The 18,974-nt window shown below is 42.1% G+C and overlaps 1 protein-coding gene across 2 annotated transcripts in view; it reads left to right on the forward strand.

Moving 5' to 3' along the window:
• phyhiplb (phytanoyl-CoA 2-hydroxylase interacting protein-like b) overlaps nt 1–18,491 on the forward strand; it is a 19,273-nt gene extending 782 nt beyond the window's left edge. Inside the window, exons 1-5 of one of the 2 annotated variants that reach the window (XM_008429253.2) lie at nt 2,283–2,931; nt 11,099–11,286; nt 12,921–13,095; nt 15,083–15,200; nt 17,683–18,491. In XM_008429253.2, the coding sequence (XP_008427475.1) occupies nt 2,826–2,931; nt 11,099–11,286; nt 12,921–13,095; nt 15,083–15,200; nt 17,683–18,220 (1,125 nt within the window). In that variant the 5' untranslated portion in view covers nt 2,283–2,825 and the 3' untranslated portion in view covers nt 18,221–18,491. Of the gene's footprint in view, nt 1–2,282; nt 2,932–11,098; nt 11,287–12,920; nt 13,096–15,082; nt 15,201–17,682 lie in introns of those variants that run through there. The other variant, XM_008429254.1, reaches the window with a different exon arrangement.
• The last annotated feature ends 483 nt before the right edge of the window (nt 18,492–18,974 follow it).

Here is an 18,974-nt window from a genome sequence, read left to right on the forward strand (position 1 = left end):
TATATATTTTTTAATTACTATTTTACAGCATGTCCATTGTAGTGGACGTCAGGACATTCAGTCTAAATTATGACAGAATTAAAAAAATGGAAAAATGTACAGATTATTGTTTAATGAATCACATTAACCCAACAAGAGGTCAAATTCGAAAAACACATTTAATAATCAGAAGTTATCCATTTCTGGTTGCAGTCTATTGCTTGTTACTTGAAATAAAAACCAAAAATGGCTGCAAACTGCAGGGGTGTTGCTAAACACTATTGCCCAAAAAATGAAGACTTTATTTATTTTTACTTAATTAATTGTTTATTTTTTTATTTATTTCGAACATGATAGAAGTATAAAATTACACACATGAACAAGGACTTTCCTCAGAATATCAGCACACGTGGCCTATCTTGGCTTTCCCAGAGTCAAAATCTTCTGGACTAAAAAATCAAAAGTGCTAGTTATGAGCAGGAAAATGATGGGGAATAAGTTGTGAAAACTTCTCAAAGGGTCTTCCAGCAACTTTATGATGAACCAAAGGATACCAAAGCCACACCAATTACCAGAAGATTTGCCACTGTGAACAGAAGGGAGCATCTTAGCTGACTGTCACAAAGTGGTTTGACGATAAACCTGTGGTGATGGCCTCCACCATTTATGGGAAAGATCTAAACGATAGTTGCAGTTGATGGTCAAACAAAGAAAAAAACTTGTGTCCATGATCTTTAGGACCAAATGACGGTCATAGAGATCCAACATTTGGATCTTCATGACCAAATGTTGAGCTTTCATCGAATGTTGACCAGAACCAAGAAATGGACATTCCCATCACAGATGCCTGGCCCTAGACAAACATACAAATTAATCCTGGCCCATACAGCACAGTGACTTTCCTGCTCTCTCTCTGGCTCTGATGGTGTGTTCACACCAAACGTGTTTTGAACGTCAGGCCCATCTGGTTTACATTCAAAGTCTATGTGGAGGCGCATTGAGGGCCATGGAGGAGCGTTCAGAGCGCCTAGCGTGGCACGATTTGAACCGTTTGGACCATTTTTATGACGTTCCACATAGACTGTGAATGCAAACCAGACACGCCTGATACTCAAAACCCTTTTAGTATGAATGCACCAAAAGTGCACATGTGTCAAATTTGAAGTGTCAAGTGTGTTTTTGACATTGGTGAGAATGCACCATGAGTCTGTCTCTTCATCAGATTGTCCTGGATCTGATGAAGTTCCCTACCAGAGGCTGATATTTATTATCCTCATCTTCATCTGACAACTCCAGATCTGAATCTCCCTCTACTATCTTGTGGAGAATCCAGTTTCACGTCTTTCTCCTACAACAATGTGGAGTCATTAAATACACTAAAATAGTCCTGACGTCCATTATAATTGACATTCAGAAAAGGTCTGTTATTTCTAAACAGAAATTATTAAATTGTTTTTGACTGGTCAAAATATTATTATTGGTATTTGATTAACAAGAATATAAATAATTATCATGACAAAAATAACAAAAGAAAAAAATATTTGACTCGTCTACCCTCTTTCCATAAAATGTGGTTTCTGGCAGGTCGGCCATTTTGACTTAGGAAAAAAAGGGACTTCCCAGTATGCAAACCTATCACATGACACATCCCTGGAAAGCCCAGTATGTCCTCTAAAGAGTACTGTAGGGCTAGAAAGGCTAACTCAAAGTATGAACAAAAAAATAAGCTTCAACAAAATGTCCATCATAATGGACATAAGTCTATGGGCCGGGTCTCAGGAGGATAATGTTAATGTTTGGTTGGTATAGTAATGTTTGCTCGTTCTAATTGTTAGAAATTTAAACTTCAACACTGGTTTGGATTGGTTTGGTATTTTTCACAGTTGTGAGTCTGATTCAGAGTTAGCTGTTGGCATTTATTTAAATACTGTATATTTTGCAAGTTAGTAATCAGACCTAATCTAACCTTTCTTGTTATTTTTGCTGTATGAAAAAAATATTATTGTTCAATAGTAGGGAGATCTATGGGCACATCAGCCCCACCAAAATATATTTCTCACCAGCCTTCACTGCTGACCCATAGAATGGTACATTAAGCTTGGTCATCCATTACCATTATTTAATAGTAAATTAAAGTCCCCCAGCTCATTATGGTACGGCCCACTTGCACCTGCGCTCCGAAACCAGAGAGGGTTACACCTTACCAAATAAGGACATGTGGTAAAGCTGTGCTGGGATGACGTTGAACGTGAAAATGGGAAAAAAAAAAAAAAAAAAAAAAAGAACGGGTCCATGTGAGCGCGGTTCAGATGCAGACCGAAAACAGAGGGGGGAACACCGGCCTAATCTGGTTACATAAGAAGCCACTGAGTCTGCAGACTCCCTCTGCGGTAATCCTCTGAACTATTCATGTTCAATTGTCCCGAGGCGACACACTTAACTCACAGGGCGCAGTCACTTTGCGCACACTTGTGGCTCCGTGCGGCTCTTTGCAGGCGCGCAGTCTCTGTGCTGTGACAAAAAAAAAAAAAACAGTGCTGGAAGCGGGTAGCGATCGGTGGGTACAGTCGGCGTATTAACGAGTTCTCTGCTGCAGAGGCTGCCGTTGCCTCTTTTTGCAGCTGGCGGCTCATTGCGCTGTTGGGGCCGTGACGATTCCGCTGACGCGCCACTAGCCGCACCACCCAGGAGACAGAAGAGGAGAGCGACGGAGCGGGGCTGGACACCGGACTCTTTCTTCTCCTCCTTCCTCTTCTAACGCGGACGAACGGCTTTTTTGTCCACCTGCAAGTCGATATTTACGCAGCAATCAGAGCGGCAGCATCACCCCCGACTCCCCAGCAGCGATGGAGGTTCCAGGCTTGGCGCACAATATCACCAGCCCGTTAAGTCCCTGCGAGGGGATGATCAAGGACCTGAGTCTGGATTCCATACAGTTATGCGAAAGAGACGGTGAGTCTGTGTTACTGTAGTTCTTAAGTGGAAGAGGGGGAGGAAGGGGGCAAATATAAACGCTGCTCTTAGTTGGAACAGCGTGCAGAACCCGTATAGTTTGCGTGAGGGATGAGGGCCGGTGACTCCGCAGGTTGCTTAGGCAGATATATTGTGCGCTTTATATCCGTGGAGAGAACATAGCTGAATACATTTACATTAATAATGGAGAAGAAGTCCTTTGTTGGAAATAACTGTCTGCCCCTGCAGACTGAGCGTGCACATGTTGGCAACTGATAAGCGCCTTTTCATTTCAGCACCACAGGCGTGGACAGAGAAAGGCACCAACCCCGCCTATGGCTTATCATTACTTCTGTTCATTTTCTCTTTGAGAAAACCCTGCATCCCTTCCCACCACCCCGCCCCCCCCCAGCCTCGTCCCCAGTTCGTTTGCAGTAACTTCTCTGCATTTTATAACTCAACATTTCACGGCATCTCATTAAACCACGTTTGTGGTCTGCGACTGACTTCTCATCAAAGTTATAGAATTAGGAGGGAGGAAAAGCAAAACAAAGCACACAAATGTCGTTTTAAATATAGCATGCTGCATATATGAGAGTTAAAATTGAATTTGTTCATATTCCTCATGTGAAACAGTTGATGCTGGTAGGAGGGGGGGGGGTGGAGTGAAGGAGGTGGAGGGGGGGGGGGGAAAGAGAAAAAGCAAGTCATCATGAGAAGAGAATGAAAAGCTAAAACATGGCTGCACCCACAAGAGCGTGCACAGGCGGTGCAGCCCTGCACACCCGTCAGTGCAATTACACAGCACTGATTCCACATCTGAGGCTTGGTCGCAGAGATGCCAGTTCACATAGATTAATTATAGATTAATCTATGTTGCACCAATGAAATCTGTTCACACATATATATACCACTTTATCTCCATTAATGCTCCCCCAGCATCTGATCACAATGAAGCAATAGTGGGCACGTTTTCTCCTTTACCACATCTACTGCACATGCAATACAACACGGTGCATCCGTATCCCCTTGGCGCTTTGTTGCTTTCTCTCTGGCGCTTTCATTTCAGTAGATTTCCAGGCATGGTTTTAGGGTGAGTCTCGTATTTGCAGCACAGTTACTCGTGGAAGTAGTAGCTAAGTCTTTGTCCTTGAGACGCCCACATACTCTCTGTTGCTGTGTTGCTCCGTCAACAATGTCCACTCTCTTTCTAAACACAAGATGGGTTGTTGTGATTTAAAATATTCATGCGACGTGTCACTTGGAACAACGGCAGTGTTGTAATAACCATTTGCATGTCTTTATGTTTTAATGCTAAAAAAAAAAAGTACCAAATCTTTATGCAGCTATTGTCATCATTTACATCAGTCTAAAAATCTGCACAAAAAGCAACTATTTATTTTTTGTTCATGTTTAGTTTTATGAGGCACATACTGTATGTCCTGTAGAACCAGCATGAAGTGACCTTTACTGCCACTGACCAACCATCAGTTCCTGACCTTAAATTCAAACTCACCTTGGTTTTGTTTATGCAGCGGGGCAATGATTCACACTGAGCCCTTTAGATGTCCACTTCTGAAGGACTCAATTAAAAATAAAATTGAGATTTTGTACTAAGTGTGAACTAAATTCATTGAGATTCTGTTGGATGACCTTAAACATGCTGTGGCTGAATGAAGATAATTTTCCAAAGACTAGGTCACAGTTCCCTCACAGCAATGGAAAAGACAGTAATCATAAATGCTTGATGGCAGATAACCAGTTATTAGGTCTGGGGGTTTGGATCGCTTTTACTGGCAATGAGTGAAAACATCATGTTGTATTTTTTGCCTAATTTTGAAATTAGGCGAAGAACCGAACCGTCTCAGTGTGACAAAACGAGCAAAAACAAAAAGAAGTCAGTACCGTGGCACAGACTTTGTTGAACATAAACACACAAACTTAAAGCCGCTCCCTCTGTCTCATGCTTTCATTTCAGCTGGCACTCTGTGCATGAAATTCCTCCCAGAAAAGGCATTGCACTCCTCACCGTCTCTCTCGCGTTCACTTTCACCCTTCTTGGAAACCCGGCGTCATCACATCGGGTCGATGCCGGCCGCATCGGTTTCTGTTTTTACTTTCTAAATTTATCTGAATCCCCATTAATATTTAATCGCCCGCGTGAGAGGCTCGAATGCCCAGGCTGAGCCAGCGAAGGAACGCATGGAGTGCCCTCACACACACACACACACACACGGAGGTCTGTTAGAGCTTTTCAATGCACAGTGGGAAACAAGTTGTTTCTGTGTTCCCCATGTCAGAGATGGGGTTAATGGTTCACTGTACTCATGTGGCTATGACATGTGTATCTTCAGCACTCGGAGGGGGTGGGGGATGTTTTACTGAGGGCAAAACTGTAGAATCAGCTTAAGTGAATAAGTTAGACTTGTATCGAGTTGTGCTCGTGGTTTTTGGTGCCGTGTCCTTCACCAGTCTGTGACTGCAACTCTTCAGGGTGTGAAACGTCCCAGCTTCTTCTGTGGTGAAGAATCCTTCCTCTTTATATGTACACAGTATATTTTCATAATGACTTTTCAGTGGTCTTTATTTGGTTCATTGAGCCAGCTGCCAGTTTTATGGCTTTTGGTTCATAAAACTTGCCTTTTCCACACAGACCGATGAGATGAGGCTCTTTTGATGATTCTGCCAGAGACCAGCAGGCCTGTCTTCTGACATAAATCCATGACTGTGCTGGCAAGACCTAGAAATGCAATGCTGCCACGACTATTTGTTGAATTGTAATGTTCAATTGTAATGCAAAATACCAAAATGTTATCGTACTCATGGGTATTTACAGACGTTTAGGCCTATAACTGTAAAAAAAAAAAAAAAAAAAATTGGATACTTGAATTTAAGTTGCAAATGAGAGATAATGAGTCATTTTGGTTTTGGACAAGTAAGAAAAAGCATGTTTTGTTCTCCAGCTTAAGTTGATTTGGTGGGAAAAATAAAAAAAATAAAAAGTTACTTATTTTTATTGAGCATGGCTAAAGGTGGAATAAATAACTTAACCCCAATGCAGCACACTGTTTATCACACTCTGAAAGATGTTTTTGCCATTGGCAGCTTCTCAGGCTCACAGCATGGTTCCTATCACAGCCTAGCCTGTGCTACAGCTAAAAGAAAGCTGTGATCTGTTTTTTTTTTTTCCTCCAAAGGGCTCTGAGTATCTATGCTGACTAATATCGCCTTCTTCGTGTTTACAGCTCAATTTTAGACTCACGACTTGCTCTTCAGATGGCTTGTCTAAGTGCGCACTTGTGCTGTCAAACTACCATCTAGCTTTTTATTTCTCTCAAACTTGCTACTATCAGAGCTCTCAAATGGAGCTTTAGTGGACAACGGCAACCACACAGAGATCACATCAAAGCTGTTCAGACAGACTCAATTGAAGCAGTGAAGCCGGCTGAAATGCAACACTCGATATCTCCAGGTGTGACTAGACGGAGCTGCATATGCATCTTAACAAGACATTCATTTTATCTTCTTGATGTTTTATCTTCTTACATCTCTTGAGTGTGAACTACCTGTCCTGCAAACGCAGTTGCAGGCAACAAGATTGTTTGTTTTGAGTTTAAATAATTTTGTCCGACCAGTTTCCTGCAGAGCAGCCGTCTCTGCATCCCGACACGCGGTGCTCTGCTGAAGCATGCAGAGGTCTCCTGGGTTTGTTGCAATCTCCTCTGGGAGCTGCATAATTAATATGTGCTTCTTAACTCTTAAATAATGACTCCTAATAAACTGCCTCGTTTTTTGCTTAATCATGATGCGCCAAGAGCCCAGCCTCCTCCTTCCGTGCAGCAGAGCGTTACAGTCCGTCAGAGGACGAGGCAAAAACAACAGAAGCGCATCATAATATGTCTTTGTGGTAACATTACACGGCGGCCAAATTAAGCGTTAAGCGAATCCAAGAGGAAGGAGGCGAGGGCGTAATGCTGGCAGATTAATTTAAGTCTGGATGAGGGTGAAGGCCTCCTGCGAGAGACTGAAGAGTTTACTCGTTCTCACAGTCTGACCTTCATCCAGCTTGACTCTCACCCCTCCATTTTTCATCCTGCGCTCTCCGAGTCCCCGAAGGTTTAAGGCTGACTTCAGTTTCCCACAGAAAGGGCCTGGCTTATCTTGTTTACATTTTGTGGTTTTGGTCCTACAGTGCCGCACAAACAGTTTTCATACCGCTTGAGCACCCCCCCCCTAAAAAAAATTCCCATTACCTCCTCAAATTTTAGTGCCTTTTATTGGGATTATGTGCTATAGGAAAAGACAAAGTAGACCGTTTAACAAGTGGTGTGTGAGGTGGGAAACTCAAATGCAAGCAAGAGGAAGGAAGGCAGATTGATGAGATTTGTTTAGCAGAAAACAAACCGATGAACAGACGCAACAGAAAGGAGGAAGATGGGACGGGGGGAAGGATTTGCCAGTCTGTGCATTAAAATCCGCTCTTCACCGCCGTCACTGATCTGCCCGTCTGCCGATCCCAGTTTATAGCAGCTAATCAAAGACTCAATATTCTGGACTTTTGCAGAGTGGCAGGAGTGAAGGAGGACTGAGAGAGCACTGCTGACTGTAAGACGTCTAGCTACTCGGTAAAGCTTTGTGTGTGTAACTGAGTAAATAACGAGAGTTCATATTATTTCTTATCAAAGGCGGTCTGTTTGGCTCTCTGTGTGAACGACCCTCAGCTCCTCAATCCTCACCCAAGTTGAGAAATGCATTAGGTCCCGTCATAACTCATAACAATCACATCCCAAGGGGTGGGGTGGAGGTTTCTTGCCGCTCTGGGTGGTTGCCCATGTCGCCCCTTGTCAGAAACCTCCAACGCTTGTTATACAACTACAAATAACTAAATGAAGTTGTATTTTGCTCATTCAAGAACGTTGCCTGTTTACAAATGTGGATGAAAAGTAATGCTAGGTTTTTGCTGATTTGCCTGTGATGTCTGCAAATGTTTGATATCCCACTTATTCAAGAAGATTTGCGTGAAAGTACTGACTAATGTTTTTTAAAGGCAGTATTAGGGCGCATTAGTGTAGGCTAAGTGTCTTGGTATGAATTCGGTGAGCAGTGGAGTAAACAGGAGATGAGTCAGCATCCTGGAGTCACCTGAAGGCAGGGGGGTAAAACTCTTCACAGGATTTAGCTTTGAAGGAAAATATTGTTGTTGACGACACATGGAAAGGGAAGACTTTTTAGGGTTTTTAAATCCAGCAAGCAGGACCAGAAGAAACAAAGTCTTTCCCAAGTGAGATGGGTTATACAACAATAACAACTATAAAGGGAAACCAGAGAAAAAGTCCTTGAATGCATTTGCAGCTATACTGTATTTCATTTTTTTTCCCATAAGGCAGATGTCAGAGAATGACAACAAAGGGTCTGTTTTTTTTTCCCCCGACTTTGGTAAAGGTCAGCACCATCCATCCAGTTTCTGATGGGACGTTACGGCGCTTGCATCACTGTCTGGTCTGCACTGACTTGATGAAAGACTTCCTCTCTGAGCTGTGGCCCGTCATGTCTTGCGCTGACCCCCTCAGTCTGAGCCAAATGAATCAACAGTGGGGTCTTGTTTTAATGAGATGGGCACATTAAATGCAGACCACCGGCAGAACATGACAGGATGTTTCCTCCAATCAACACGGAGAGGCCTGGGCGTGTCATGTCGACTCTGAGAAGTCAGGCCAAGTGCACTCAGAAGGAGGGCTGCTTATCATTTCAGCCTCAACACATAACATAACTCATTCAATGTTGAATTTACCTTGACTGACTACTACATCTGGATAGCGACCCAGTAGCGCCGCTGAATAGCCAATCATGTGTGGTTGCTAGGGGAAAATAATAAACATTTGGCCAATCAGCATCTCTGAATTTAATGTCTTTGGCTCCCTGAAATTCTGCCCCGTCTGGACGATGCTGGAAAGTTTTGGGTCAATATGGGGATAAATTTGATAACAATGGTAGTTGAAAGGAAGTTTAGATCAAATTCTCCACCTTCATTGACAGTGACAGTTTACAGATTGTGGGTAAACTACAGCTTATGTTCCTCAGCATGTGTCATTTTTTTTTTTTTTTTTTTTTTTAATCAACCACCATCATTTGGTCTTTGCTGATTAACTATCAATGTTGCTCTGGTTAGCATAATGCTAATGCTGCTCGAGGATGTTGCTAAGATTTCTGTTTGTTTTTTTAAGTGTTAATAATTGTTGCATTTTTGAGTTTCTGCTGTTGTTACAACGCAAATGTTTGGTTGGTATCATGATGTTTGCTGGGTCAGATGGTCATTCTGATGTGGAGTACAGAGAGGAGCTCAAAACTATTGGCATATCTACAAACCAAGATTTATTTTTTCTTTTCACCAGTTGCCACTGGAGCTTTGTCAGTGTAGTATTTGTGAATAACTTTAAATGGATTTAGATATATATATATATGTTAACTGGGCTATCCTAACTTCTCAATACATTTTGATGTAAACCCTTGAAATGATTCTGTGTAGCCTGTGATCACAGTTCAGATGTGGCCTGCTGGGACAAGTACTTGTCACACTTTATTAAACTCATGCAAGGCCTTTCAAAACAGATGCAAATTAATGTGAAATTTTAGGCACAACGTTTTGTCTTGTATTATGTATTTTATTAGCTTTCATTTTAATTTTATAGTAAACATTAAGGCAACACATATCAGGTGATGTTTTCTTTAAACATTCATTCTGGTAACTTGCCAGCAAGCGTTTCCAAAGGAACGTCTACTTCCACATGAGGCTAATTAGCTGCAGCGGATTTCATTGAGTCCATGCCACACTTATTAGTTTAATTTGCAAAATAGCTTTGAAGTCCGTATATAGTTTTCCTTTTATTTCATTATGCACTACTTTGTGTTGGTAGGTTAAATGAAAAAACAGTTAAAAATAGATCAAAGGTAATTTTACAAGGTCCAATGGTTCATTTTGGGATGCTGTTGACATGTTTTAAGGTAAATAATTTTTTGAAAACACTCTGTTGGGAGGAAGAGGGAAAATAAGTAAGGACTTTAATTTGGAAAAGGCAGTGACTGCAGGTTTTCTTCTGCTTTCTGTGCTCATGCAACACAGTGAGTGGTAAAAGCTACCCTTTGCTCGTCTAATTTTAAGAAAATCAATCCACAAAAGCTGCACTGTTTGACAATTACTTGGAGGTGAGGCGTTAGAGTGCACAAACCCAATTACCAGCCCACTCTTTTATCTCTGCCTCTCCCGGCGAACGAGCGGAGATGGATTTTCCATGCTCCGCTACTCCAGCTATTGTTAACCCTCTATAGGGCCCGGTCATATTGAACATTACCCCCCCCCCCCAAACATGGCATTCTTGAATTTTTACCCGCTGTTGTGTGCAGACCCCAGAGCAATACACAACAAATGCATTGTTGCCATGCCAAGTGGGCGTCTCAAAGTTCGTACTCCGTCTTACTTGACAAAGCTCTTATTCAGCTGGGTTTTGTTTTTCCATCAGCCTCTGGGTGAACTTTGAGTTGTAAAGCCGTTGGCAGCCGTGCAGCAGAGAAAATGTGAGATTTGCTGCAGCACACATTGGGTTTTTGGTAGAGGCCAAATGGGTTAGTGACACTGTGGCAATAACGTGACCCCCGATTACTGCTCGAACGCACTTGCTTCTGCAGAAGATTCATAACACCGATGAGGCCGCTTAGGAGAGGAGGGAGTTGAGTATCGGATTTGTAACGCTGCTGAGGCTCTGTAAAGCAGATATGTGCACAAGCGTGCAGAGAGCGGTGTTTCCATGGCAGCGTATACAGTACGCAGCTCTGTCCCGCTGTGCATTTTGATGGCTATACTGTAAATGCTGTGTGCTGAATAGCTACTCCAGTTTTTTATTTTTTATCGGTAAGCTTTAGCCATTCCACTGTGCAGGCTGACTATAAATGCGTGGAGTCAGGGTTTTCTTGTTTTGAACTGTGTGCATAAAATGGCGATTTATGATCTTCTCTGGGTCGTTGTAAGCAAATATTCAAGCAGCGAGTGTAATTATTCAAAGAATTTTTAGTCATTTGATCCCATTTTGCTATTCTATTATGCCGTTCCATGGTGACAGTCTTTTTTTTTTTCTCTCTCTCTCTTCTTCTTTGTTTTTTCTCAATTACACAGATAGCAAATCCCAGGATGGCAGCATGGAAGAACTCCCTGTTCCTCAGAACATCAAAATCAGCAACATCACTTGCGACTCCTTTAAGATCTGCTGGGATATGGAGGCGCGCAGCAAGGAACGCATCACACACTACTTCATTGACCTGAATAAGAAGGAGAACAAAAACTCAAACAAGTTCAAACACAAGGTAACAGAGGCGCCAGTCAGACACAACAATCTTTTAAAGGTGGGAGATGAATCACCAAGCAGGCTGTTATTATGGCCTTTTGAAAATAAACGATAGGCTCTTTACTGGGACATTTTCACAAAATAATTGAATTAAGAACGTGAATCGTCCTCTGAGATGGCTCTTATATTTTATTATTGGTAAAAAAAATGTTCCTATCAAATAATGAGTCATGACAATCAGTTTAAAAGAGCAGGTCCTACTCTCTGCAGCACAGCTCTACTTTTATTAGTTTCATGTCTCTTCTGTTTCAAGATGGATGCACATTATATCTAACATAACCATTTTGATGGTAAAAACAAACAATAGCCAGATTTGTGCTGCTCAGATTATTTTCATTTCATATATGATTTATGTGTTGAGAGAATCTTGTGGGAATTATGCATGTTTAAAAATATTTAAATAATTTTTTTAACATTTCAAATTCAGCTCTCTGGGATCAAAGGTTTTGCTTTGAACAATTATGAGTGACGTGTAACACATCAGTGGAGGTGTAGAAACCTGACTTTTGGGATCTTTCTGGTTCTTTTGGGACCAAGAACAGCAGTTTGGTTCCCTTTGCCTTGAATTGGCTATGAAACGTAATAACAAACATCACTAGACAGTAGTTATTCTTATTTATTTATTTATTTTACAAAAGAGCAGTAGTCTTTAGCACAAATATGCATGTTTCTATATGTTAAATAATATGAATTTTCCGTAGTCATGCACAGCCAGTAGTCAGAGCAACATGAACATGAAGCTGTGGAGACATGTTTATTTCCTGACATTTTAAAAATATTGGGAAATAAACATTTAAATCAGATTTTCCACACAGTTTGAGAAAGTGTGTAAATGTTTAGGGTTTTTATTCCATATCTGAATAAATATGGGAAAAGTGTGTGGGATCCATCCCGTTACAACCTTACACGTTTTTGCAAGAGTTGGTGAATGGAGAAATACTGACGTTTTGCATCAATTGTAGTAACAGGGTAAAAAAAATTGTATAGATGTTTTTGCTGCATCAACAAATTACTTTACTTTAGTACTTTTCTCTTTTAAATAAAGGTGGAGTTTACCTCAACTTGACCGCTCTTTGAGAGCTTAAAGATTCTTTTCAAGGTGGTTTTGACTTCAGGACCCTAACGCCAGATGCTCTGATTGTCTAACTCTGCGACACTAAAACAGATCCTGCTTTGTGTCTGTTTTAGTCATTCTTTAACATTTGTCTCATTAGCCTCCTTCTTTCTGTATTTTATTGAGTTGCTGCAGAGAACCTCTCCTCTTTCCGCCTTGTTGTAGCGGGATGACTCTGTTGCTAGGCAGGAGCTGTCGGTCCAATCACTGAGCTGCTAAGGCCAACTGATACCTGTGTGGTGGTGGTGGTGGAGGGGAGCGGGGTTGGGGGGCTTGTTGATGAAATTTGACAGAGCATTTTGGGTGTAGAAATAATCTGGTCAGACGTGAGTCGGCACATCTTTGAATGTAGCTGGGAAAAAATAAAAAGAGAGAGACGTACATGGTCAGTCTCCTTCTGAGTAATTAGGACATGTCAAGGTTGACCTTTTTTGCCCTTTTTCCTTGCCTGTCATCCTGTCTCCCTTCTCTGTACCCAGGACGTTCCCACCAAGCTCGTGGCCAAGGCGGTGCCCCTGCCCATGACGGTCCGGGGCCACTGGTTCCTGAGCCCCCGCACAGAGTACACTGTGGCCGTCCAGACTGCGTCCAAACAGACCGACGGGGACTACACCGTCTCCGAGTGGAGCGAGATCATCGAGTTCTGCACTGCCGGTGCGTAATCCACAACTCGCAGTCCACGTCGCGCATGTCCTCGATCGACCTCCGTCAGAGCTGCCTTTTCAGGCTTCCGAGGGGGGCAAACTGTACGAAATACACACAGAAATAAAGACGATGGCATTTTGGGAGGGAGAATATTAAAGGAAGTCTGCAATGATTTGAGGAGAAGATCAATAGAGGAGTGGAGGAGGATGAGAAAATAGAGGGATTAAAGGAAGAAGGGGAGCTGTGCTATATGTTTGGAATGCTAAAGTCACATAACATAACAACCAAGAGGCTTATAGTGGGGGAGGGGAAAGAGTAGATAGCAGGCTGAGGGGGTGAAGGGGGGCTTATCCACAGAGGCCTCCTGGTAGAGAACAGACATACAGCTTAGGCCCTTAGGTGCCCATTCCCCTGCCTGTCCTTAACTCTGACGCGTCGAGGCCAAGCAGTATATCATTAGCTCATTGAATTCAATCAATTTTCATTTTTATTGGGTTACTGCAGATGGAAAAGCAAACTGCTGTACAGCAAGGTAACATTCTTGAAAAGCCGAATAAATTTTGTTCAGCAATTAGGTGCTTGAACCTAATTTCATAGCTTGCATCAAAACATAACCAGCCATGAAAAATCGGCTGCACTCAAGAAATGAACCAGGATTGTTGACACACAAGAAGATTTGGGAAAGAAATTGGCTCTTTATCAACCCGTCACACAACATAATTTATTTCTGTTTTAGTTAAGCTAATGAAAAATAACAGAAAGAACAAAGTATGAGAGGGATAACAGTATTTTAGCACCAGCAAGAGGGTTTCTGAAGAGCCACCAGTGGGAGTGTGCCTTTCCCTGGGTCTTCAGATCCAAGTGAAGCTTGTTCCCATTTAGGGGTGGACAATATTAAAGTTTCCTCACAATATTTTGTGGCACCGTTGAGATAAAAACAAAAAGTGATAATAGCCATTATTTATTCCTACTTTATTAGGTGACTGTAGCTCTGACTGCATGACACGGCAACCATACCCCCCAACAAACACAAATACTGCCCTTGAAAAACCCACAAATATTACCAGTGAAGCAAATGCTGAGAAGGCTCAACACATTCACATGGCTTCCTCACTCCATTCCTACTGCCTACTTATATGGAGAGAGTCGCTCCAACGTCTGGAGAGAGCGCTCAGGCTAGAGCCGCTGCTGATCTGTGTCAAAAGGACTAGGTTGAGATGGTTTTTCCATCTGATTACCTCCTTTTGGAGGTTTTCCTCAGTGTGTCCTACTGAGACTAGACCACAACTTGCTCGAGGGTAAATATTAATTGTCAAGCAAAGAGGGATGTCTGGGTTTTAAATCCCAGCCCCCGTCAGCCGGTGACCTGATCTCTGATAAGTGGACGACACTAAATAGATGGTTGGTGCATCTCTTAGATTAGGTTGTGAAGGAGATTAAAAGGAGGAAAGTGAACTGAGGGGCATTGTAGTGTTCCTGCTCCTCCTCTACATTCTAGCTGGGCAGATAAACTCCTGGCAACATCAATAAACAAATGTTTTGTGTGCACAGGAAGGATCCGGGCAGCAATAAAAGTCAAGGTGTTCTCTGAAAAGCTCTTGGATATAACAAAAGAAAACAAAACAAAACTGCACATCTTGTTTCGTTTGTCTTCAAGCGCTCGTTTATTGGAGTACTAGCTATTTTTGGCCTGTACTCGCACTCATTAAGAAAAAGCCCCTCATGCGATTGGTGGGAGTAGAATTATATTACGAGACTTGATTAAATGTTTTTGCTCCAGTTGCTTCGTCGCAAAGGGGATATTTGGAGGGGAATCATTTAATTATTCTTCATGTTAAGTTTAAATTTCTTAATTGGTAGAGCGGAAGATATTTAGCTTTTTTTTTTTTTTTAAATACTTGAATATTTCAATATAGGTTTCTGACAGTTGATGATCTGTTTTCAATGTTTTGTGTGTGTGTGTGTTTTACCAATAAAATAATGAATCTGTTTCTAGATTACTCTACGGTTCATCTAAACCAGCTGCTGGAGAAGGCCGAAGTCATTGCCGGGCGGATGCTGCGGTTCTCTGTTTTCTACAGGAACCAGCATGAAGAGTATTTCAATCACGCCAGGTGGGCACAGCCATAACTACTTTCATCACCACTTATTTTTTATCACCACTTATTTACTCAGTCTGGGTAGATTTGTTATTAATGTCATGAAACACTTGATCAAACTTACCCCGAACGAAGGAGAACTGCTCTTTTACGCGTTTTAAATGAACGCGTAACGCTCTCTGCTTCCTGCGAGCATGTGTTTCACTGAGATATTTATTAAAGCAGTCGTGAGTTAACAAGGACGGGTTTTCTAACGCTTCGTTCTCGGCACGTTTAGATTTTATTTGCACGCTGCTGCCAAGACAATTCAGGGATGAAGACCGATCGCTACAGAAACCTTTTGCTCTACAAAACAACACGGTGGCCTCCTAGCTCTTGCTTTAAAGCCTTTCTCTCCAGCTGTTTTAAGGGAAGAAATGAGAATCAGCTGGAGGGAGCCGCTGTGAGCATCCTAATTACTGCCATCAATCCAAATATGCCACATCAAAACTTCTGTAGCAAACAGCCAGCTCTTCCAGGAGACTTCTCTTCATACACACACACACACACACACACACACACACACACACACACAGCCTTAGATACAGGAAGGTTGTTTTTACTCCCTCATGTTTTTACTGAAAGTGAGCTGACAACACTCAGCTACACAGAGTAGGCGGACGGGTTTTTTGTCAGATTTTCTGTTTTTTCTTCTCTTCAAATGGACATTCTTCTCTTTCTCCTGTTTTCCTTCCATCGGATCGCCTGGAGGAATTGCTCCCAGTTATACAACGGTTTCTTTACTTAGGCTGCAGATTCTGAGCACTCTTTTGTCTGGTGCTGTACAACCTGACGTCATTCCTTTTTCTTTTTTTTTTTTTTTTGCTGAGTTGCAGCTAAACCAGTTCGTGGAGCGTGTTTGGTGAACTACCCCATCATGTGGGGATTACCGGTACTGCCGTGTAGAATAATTGTATTATTCCAACAATGAAAACAGGATTTCTGGAGATATAGCTACAGGACTGGGGTTTATATTTTGACAATTTGAGGTCAGATTTATTTTTGTTTTAGTGCGCTTTTGTTTTTTTCTGGAGCTGTACATATTTTCAAAAGATAATTTTTTTTTATTGGGGTGGCAATAGCTTACTTTTTTTAAAATCTAGATTTCTATAAATTTATGAAAGTACTTTCTTGCCTGTCCTTAAATAATTTATGTCTATGATATAAGATTAAAGAAAAGCGATTTATTAAGTGGTTATTCAAACAAGTAAAACAAGAGACTGTGCTGTTGTCTCTTTGGTAACAGATGATAAGCATTTAAGATCCCTCTGCTAAATCCTTGCTGTCCTGTTTTTAATTGGAAAGAAACAAATGCATTACATAAAGCTGTACAGTGCCTTGAAAAAAACATTAATGCCTCTTGAACCTTTTCTTTTTCATCTTGTCAAAATTCAAAATTGTTTGTTGGGAATTTACATGACATGAATAGAACTGTGCAGAACTGCTCTTTCTTCTTTTAAAAAAAATATCACCTAGAAAATCTGGGAACTGAAGTGAGGTATGCATTTGTATTTAACCTCCTTTTCCTAAATCCAGATGAAGTAATTAGTCAATTATATCAAACTGCAAAATTCTGCTTCAGTGCACATGTAAATTATTCTGTGAAGGACTCAGATATTTGTTACCTCTAAATCACATGTGTCAAACTCAAGGCCCACGGGCCACATGTGGCCCGCCATGTCATTTCAACCAAAGGTTTTGAATGCGCTTCCTAACCAGAAGCTCCAAAGCGTTATTTAACAATATGAGGTGTTGTTTAATTTATTTTTAACATTGTATTTTCATACATTTATGCTAGGGCTGCCCAAGCCTAGTTTTCCAGAGCTACCATCTGCAACTTTAGATGCGTTCCTTCTCTAACACACCTGGATCTCTAAGCCTTTATTCTATAAAAGCCTTTACTCTTTTACTCTTTTCTCTAAGCCTTTACACTATAAGCCTTTTCAGAACTGAGTTGCTGCTGATGAGGGAGTCAACCTTTAGTCTGGGGTGTGTAGATGCAGGGATCCCTGCATCCCAACTTTTAGATGCAGGGATGCATCTAAAAGTTGCAGTCTGGAGGACTGGACCTGGGAACTCCTGATTTGTACCGTCAATGCGGCCCATTGAGGGTGGCCAATATGCTGAAGTGGCCCTCGGTGAAATTGAGTTTGACACCCATGATCTAAATAGACTGGAAACTGCTATTATTGTTCCACAGAGGGAACTCTCATAAACCCGGGTGTTCTCAGAGTTTTGATGGAAAAAAATGTTAAACAAACAGCATCATGAAGATCAAGGAGAGCACAAGTCTGTGCCACATTGTCTTGGTCCGTCGCACAAAATCCAAATTAAGTACATTAAAGTCTGTGGTCGTCATGGCAAAAAATAAAAAACGCGTAGCAGATTTCTTAGCAGATCGCTCCGAGGGAAAGCTGACATGAAAATAAAACCCAGATCTGTTCTTTCAAAACTCCAGGGAGGCGCAGGACAACCGGATGATGCCGTCGGTGAAAGACAACAGCGGCAGTCACGGCTCGCCCATCAGCGGCAAGCTGGAGGGAATCTTTTTCAGCTGCAACACAGAGTTCAACACCGGCAAGCCGCCGCAGGACTCCCCCTACGGCCGCCTTCGCTTCGAGGTGCGGGCCGACGCGCTCTTCAACCCCGACACCAACCTGTACTTCGGAGACTTCTACTGCATGTACACGGCCTACCACTACGTCATCCTGGTCCTGGCGCCGCGGGGCTCCAGGGGCGACGACTTCTGCAAGCAGAGGCTGCCCGCCCTCGACATCGGCAACAACCGCTTCCTGACCTGCAAGCAGGACGAAGACGGCGGCCTGGTGTTCCACCACGCCCAAGACGTCATCTTGGAGGTGATCTACACGGAGCCCGTGGACCTGGCTCTGGGCACGGTGGCGGAGATCAGCGGGCACCAGCTCATGAGTCTGTCCACAGTAAACGCCAAGAAGGACCCCAGCTGCAAGACCTGCAACATCAGCGTGGGACGCTAAACGACAAAAAAAAAAAAAAAGGGAGCCCCAAGTCCAGGAGGGGGAGAGAGGGACTTGATTTTTTTTTTCTTTCTTTTTGACTTGCATCATCCACACAAACGAAGGAAGGCCACAAGGACCGACGAAGCAGGCGAACACGTGCATGAAGCAGCAGATTTATAAGGCTGATTGCTCCCCATCCCTCCCGAAAACCGTCATTCCCAAAGATCAAAGAAAATTAAAAAAATAAACACCCTTGAATTATCATCCAATAAAGGTAAAAACACCATCATCACTTAGTTCATATTTGTGTACTGACCAAACCCTTTAACAGTACTAAAAGTCTGCTTCTTTTAAACTTTATGCTTTTTTTTATTAGTATTATATAATGATCCATGTTAAATTAACAATCTTAGCCTCTGTGTTACTGATGCACTGTTAACTAGCAATTGAGACTGAATTCGCGTTCCACATCTTATCATTTCAATTGATTAATTCAGATCTCTACTTACCTCCTACTAGTGGCACGGACTGGTACTACAGTTTTCTAGGGCTGCAACACTGATCAGTTTCATTTCATTTTTTTTATACCAAAGGAATTAAAACCTAGATGTTAAATCGCGGTGGAATCTGAACCGTACTAATGCAACAATCTCTCCGTGTGTATCCACAAGGTCTTTTGGTGACAAACTGTGAGCAATTTATTAAACTAAAAAAAAAAAAAAAAAAAAAAAAAAAAAAAAAAAAACAGCATGATGCAGTTCTGTGCAGCATG

Source organism: Poecilia reticulata, linkage group LG15 (assembly GCF_000633615.1).
Source record: "Poecilia reticulata strain Guanapo linkage group LG15, Guppy_female_1.0+MT, whole genome shotgun sequence".
Classification (NCBI taxonomy): Eukaryota; Metazoa; Chordata; class Actinopteri; order Cyprinodontiformes; family Poeciliidae; genus Poecilia; species Poecilia reticulata.